The sequence below is a fragment of the Vigna unguiculata genome, chromosome 9, assembly GCF_037176805.1.
Source record: "Vigna unguiculata cultivar grain cowpea cultivar isolate G323 ecotype 2 chromosome 9, ASM3717680v1, whole genome shotgun sequence".
NCBI lineage: Eukaryota > Viridiplantae > Streptophyta > Magnoliopsida > Fabales > Fabaceae > Vigna > Vigna unguiculata.
Window position 1 is genome coordinate 13,443,210 of NC_140800.1, and position 6,487 is coordinate 13,449,696.

Here is a 6,487-nt window from a genome sequence, read left to right on the forward strand (position 1 = left end):
CATTATTAAACACTTACCAGACACTCCATGTAGTTTCCCATTTTAATTTTAATTTATTTTTATTTTGATTGATGTCAATTATTAATCACGTAAGGAACACTCCTAATAGTTCCTAGTTTTCCTTTTTCTCTTACCATTGCTATTAATTATTATCATCATTTAATCAATTAATTAATTATACAAATTACTTTAAAAAATAATAAGTAGGGTGAGTAGAATATATATTCTATAATTAAAGTTATTACCTTTAAAAAGTTAACAATATTTTAAATATATATAATTTTTATTCGGTTTTCATATTTTAAAATATTAATTTTTTTATAATTATAAAAATTAATCAATACTTTTATAAATTTTTTTAAAAAATCGTTTATTTCTATTTTTTTTATTAATAATTATTCTCTCATTTTAATTTATTTTATTTTATTTTTAATAAATATAATTTTATTTTATATATTAACTTAAAATCATTAATTATTATTATTTATTAATATAATATTGTTATCTAGTATGCATGTTTTAACGTCTCTTTATATTTTATTTATTCAAAGTATATATCGTAAATATAAAGACGTTAAAAGTTTACTTATGATTATTATTTTTAAAACATTATTACTTTTAAAACAGTTAACAATAATCAGAATATAAATAAATATAAAGAGACGTTATATTAACTTATAATAAAAAAATAATTTTTTAACTATTAAATTTTGATAATTTTTTTTTTTAATTTTAAGTGTTATTTTTTAAATAACTTTTTATTTTTTTTTTATTCTCAATATTCTAAAATCATTTAAAAAATGACAATTCATGTTATAAAAAATAATTATTAAAATTTAATAATCAAAATATTATTAAACTATAATCAACGGTCCACTTTATAGAAAATAAAAATCAACGGTTCAATGTTGGTAATTGATAACGCGTTGGCCTGTTCTTCTACTTATTTCCGCCTATAAATAAACCCCAAATGCACTGCCCAGGGTTTCAAGCCCTCAGCCTCCAACGACGGAGGAGCGGAAAACATTCAGACTTTCTTCCTCGGTTCTCCCTTTCTAGAATCTTCCAAATTCAAACTTCCTTTTCTTACAACTTTACTAATAACTCACTCAGTAGCAAGAACGAGTCATGGAATCCAAACCCGATCAAAATATCAAGCTCCTCTGTAGTTACGGCGGCAAAATTCGCCCACGCACCACCGACGGCGAACTGCGTTACGTCGGAGGCCACACCAGAGTACTCACCGTCAACCGTTCGATCTCCTTTTCAGGTTCGTTTCGTAATGTTTAACCTTCATTTTCACTCGCTATTTTGTTTTCGTGAATTTAATTTAACGTTTTGATGTCTCGTTGTGCAGAATTGATGGTCAAACTTACTGAATTTTGCGGTTCGTCCGTAATCTTGAAGTGTCAATTACCCAAGGAAAACTTGGAGACCCTGATTTCCATCACCAACGACGAAGATCTCGCTAACATAATCGAAGAATACGATCGTGCCTCGTTGAAACTGGTGCATCCAATGAAGATCAGAGCCGTTCTCTTGCCGCCGAGGTCGGTGAAGAAGGTTTCGTCCACTTCGACGTTGTCCTCGGCATCGTCCAGCGCTAGTCCCTCTCCGTCCAGATCGCCTCACACTTCCGCCGAATCCCTGCCATACGCGGCGGCGTACCGCCACGGATGCAATCACCGGACTCCGCTGTTGCCGGCTGCGTACGCTATCGGCGTGCGTAACGGCTCTGCGAAGGCCTGTTGCTACACGCAGTTCGGTGGAAATCATAGATTTTGGCGTCGTGGACCTCACCGCTATAATTACTGCCACTGAGGGCAGCCGATATATTCATATAGTAAATACAGTCGCAGAAGAATCGCGAATACGAAACGGATTCCCATACATGATATCATGATGACGAAAATATCAAAAGCACCAAAAAAACGAAAAGAAAAAAAAATGAGAGAGGGTTGTGAAATACAATTATTTTTTTTTTCAATTTTGAAAAAAAAAAATAGATATCGATGAATTGAGGTTCAAGTTTTTCCAATTAAGCCTAAATTTATTTTTCGAATGTTAATACCTTTTCGGGACTCTGTTTTTTCAACGGTTAGGGTTCCGTTAACCACCGTCTGACACGAGACCACGATTCCTCTGAGGCGTTACACGTGTTGCTTTTGGCAGTTTCGAGTGTTAACTGTGGCCACACGCGTTCAATTTTGTACGACACGATTATTTAAGTGGGTACGTATTTTCCCTTGACATTTTTTTTTTCTTTTGAAATTAGTTAAGATTATTCTTGTTGATATATATATTTCTTGATGAATTTGCAGGTCGATAAACGACGGAGACATTGTAGCGGGACATGTGGGGATTGTGGAAAATGACAAAACCTTGAACCTTCTTGAAATTGGGGTTTCAGGGTATTACGAAAGAAAAGAAATGCCATAATATTATTTGGTAAAGTTATCGTATAAAGAAAGGTTGAATTATAAATAGAATAAAATATAATGAAAGGTATAAAAATTGCAATAATAATATTGTGAACAAAACCGGAAGATAGGGTCTGGTGGAGCAAGTCGGCAAGTTGGTTAGCTGAAAATGACACGAATGAGGCATATTTCTGGTAGTCTTTTGATGGGTTCAATTCAACAGCTCTCAACTTTATCCGATGATTGGACGCGGTTCAGGAATATATAGAAAAATAAGATTAAAGTAAGAATCTGCCCCACCATTGCTGGAAAAGATGAAAATTCAATAAAACAATATACATGGAGAAAGAGAAGGCCATGGCCCAAATAATCCATTAGGGGTGACCATTGAATTCGGGCACACAAAAGTTTGGTCGAGCTGAGGAATAACTCAAAACATGAGAAGTGCTGCGCAGGTGTCGTTAAACTTGAACGTCAAACAAAAGTATCTATAATATTTTAAACAAAATTGGATTAATTTGTTTATATAAAATAAAGAAAGACATTTGAACAGGTGAGCATCTTCGTTCTTTAAGAGCATGATAACATACAATTCTTAAATAAGAATCTACATCATGAAATTAAAAAAATATTTTCTAACAAATCTTTTTTCTTTTAACAATCAAATAAAAAATATTAAAATATGAGTCTATTAAAAATCTTTACATTGTCAACAAATTCAATTTAATTGTCAAAGTGCATGCGTGACCAAAATGTTTTCCGTGTCACATGAATGAACTTGTTATTGGAATTAATGGAATGGTGCTATTCAATTTAATTGAGTGTTTTTTATTGCAACGTTACGCATGTCTCGTTACGGTTATTAAAAGAAAAAACCACAATCCTTAGCTGTTTTTTTATGACGTCGGATGACTTGTTTAATTGAATTGAATGCATCTCTAACGTGAATGAACAAGCCGTGAATTAAAAGACGTTTAAAAGATCATGTTTATATCCTGGTGCAACGATTTAAATTAAAAGACGTGATTGGAATCGAATAGATGACAATTTCACTTTGCATGAAATTCCAATAAAAGACATGTGTTCTTACCGAAACGCGGAGTGCAAGTGCTCAGGTCAAGATGATTATTTGAGTGTTTAATCGGGATGTACTTGTAAAAGGCTTTTCGATGCTTTAGTTAGTAAGAAAATTTCACAAAAATTGCTTCAAAGTAAGAGAGAATGTGAACATATATTAAGTCAAGTGGAATACGCTTATATATAATATTATTATAACTGGACACTTGGTTGGTCATGTTATATCTGATAACTGCCTTATCGTGATATTAGGGCCTAATATCTCACCGGATATGTGGAGCAGTTGAGATCGTGCTGTGTGATGATTTTGCCCAATAAGGATGCGTTGAGCCTTGTTGAGTTGTGTCTTCTATTGGGACAGGTAAGTACAACTTGGACTGAAATTCAATCCTATCAGAAATAATGCGTTTCAATTTTATTTATGGAGTTAGGTATGGTTTATGGCGTGTGTGTGTATATATATATATATATATATATATATATATATATATATATATATATATATATATATATATATATTTGATTTCAAATTATTAATGATTTTATTTCAATTACCCATAATATGTTGTATTATGAATAATTGATTTATCTATTACCCATAATATGTTGTATTATGAATAATTGATTTATGAGATAATTAAAGTTCACTATTATAAGACATTTTAGGATCGTCCAAAGGTTGATTAATTATTCTTATAATTAATGAACATGATGGTAGATAATTTTGTATGCATCACTAGTTTTATTTATATACATGAAGGTAGTAGGTGATTCTAGTTTAGGCATATTTTAATTATCATTAATGTTATAATATGATTAACACCATTATGTTTATGTTTGTGTATTAGTGGATCTCCCAAAGACGGACATTAGTATGCATAGAATGGTTATTTATGTCTGAATTTGTATTTATGTTTAGTTTTATGACTCAAAGCATTAATGTTAAACATGTGTTAATTGTAGTCTATTATGATATCTTTTCACTCGCACGTTATGTTTGTTCTAGTCTTTAATGGGTTGAATTTCCTTGAATGGAGTGAACAAGTCCAACTCCACTTAGGTGTGTTGGATTTTGATTTGGCTTTTGAAGTTGAAAAGTCGGCTGCTATCACAGATGCTAATAGACATGAAGCGAAAACCCATTACAAAGCATGGGAAAGGTCAAACAGACTTAACTTGATCTTTATAAGAATATGCCTAGCAAACAATATTAACTCAGCTCGTCCCAAAACTAACAACACGAAAGAATTTATGAAATTTGTGGAAGAGCGCTCCAAAACTGTTAACAAGTCTCTCACTGAAACATTGATGAGTATGTTGACAACCATGAAGTTTGATGGTTCACATACTATGTACGAGCATGTGATTGAGATGGAAAATATAACAACAAGACTTAAGTCTCTAGGAATGGTAGTGGATGAAGGTTTTCTCGTGCCGTTCATTTTGAGCTTATTCCCGTTTAAGTATGGTCTATTCTAGATGAACTACAACACTATGAAAGACAAGTGGAACATGCATGAATCGCACAATATGCTAGTTCAAGAGGAGACTTGACTGAATTATTTAGGAAACCACTTCATTCAGTATGTGAAGAATCAAGAGCTGGAAAGAAAGTTATAAAGAAACATGGAAAGGGTAAAGAATCATTGACGAGTCCTCAACCAAAATCAAGAAGAAAAATGGCAAATGTCATTTTTGCAGAAAGTCTGGACATTTCCAAAAGGATTGCATAAAGCGTACAACTTGGTTTGAAAAGAAAGGTGAGCATAATGCTTATATATGTTTTGAATCAAACTTAACTGAAGTTTCTCATAATACTTAGTGGATTGATTCTAGATGTATAACTTATGTTTCTAATGAGATGTAAAAATTTCTTTCAACTCGAACCATAAACACAAATGAGAAGTTCGTCTTCATGGAGAATAAAGAGAAAGTTCTAGTGGAAGCTCTTGGGACTTATCGTCTAATCTTCGACACTAGATATCACTTAGACCTTATGGATACTTTTTATGTATATAGTATGACTAGGAATTTAATTTCTTTGTCTACGCTTGATATTGTTGGATACTCTTTTAAATTTAGGAATGATTGTTTCCGTTTGTTTAAGCGTATTTGTATGATTGGATCTGGTACACTTTATGATGGTTTATATAAATTGAATTTTGATAATTTATATGTTGAAACTCTTATGACCTTTCATTACAATGTTATCATTAAACGTAGTTTAGTGGATGAACGATCTGCTTACTTGTGGCATAAGCTTTGGGACACATTTCCAAAGAAAGAATGCAAACATTAGTAAAGAATGAAATCCTTTTGGATTTGGATTTATTGATCTGAATCAATGTGTGGATTGTATTAAAAGGCAAACAAATAAAACACACAAAGAAAAGATCAACAAGAAACACTTAGCTTCTTGAAATCATACACACCGATATATGTGGTCCGGTTGATGTAAATTCCTTCAATAAAGAGAAGTACTTCATCACCTTTATTGATGACTTTTTGCGTTATGGACATGTCTATCTATTGCATGAGAAATCTCAATCAGTGAATGCCTTGGAAGTTTATATAAATGAAGTGGAAAGGCAAAATAGAAAGGTGAAAATCATAAGGTCAGATCGAGGTGATAAGTATTATGGAAGATATGGTGAAAGTGGACAACACTTTGGCCATTTGCTAAGTTCCTTGAGAAATTTGGTATTTGTGCCCACTACATAATGCCAGGCATACCACAACAAAATGGTGTATTAGAAAGGCATAACGGAACCTTAATGAATATGATTATGAGTATGTTAAGTAATTCATGTTTACTTGTATCATTGTGGATGTATGCTTTAAAACTGTCATGTACTTGTTGAACAAGGTTCCTAGTAAAGTTGTTCAAAAGACTCCTTTGAGTTGTGGACGAGTAGGAAACCTAATTTAAGACACCTACATGTTTGGGATTGTCAAGTAGAAGTAAGAAAGTACAATCCACAAGAAAAAAA

General features: G+C 32.3%; 1 protein-coding gene across 1 annotated transcript; it reads left to right on the forward strand.

Moving 5' to 3' along the window:
* The first annotated feature begins 972 nt into the window (after positions 1-972).
* Positions 973-2,972, forward strand: LOC114196080 (Octicosapeptide/Phox/Bem1p family protein). Its single transcript, XM_028086597.2, has 3 exons — positions 973-1,270; positions 1,358-2,232; positions 2,322-2,972. The coding sequence occupies exons 1-2, from the start codon at positions 1,129-1,131 to the stop codon at positions 1,819-1,821; spliced, it is 606 nt and encodes a 201-aa protein (XP_027942398.1). The 5' UTR covers positions 973-1,128; the 3' UTR covers positions 1,822-2,232; positions 2,322-2,972.
* The last annotated feature ends 3,515 nt before the right edge of the window (positions 2,973-6,487 follow it).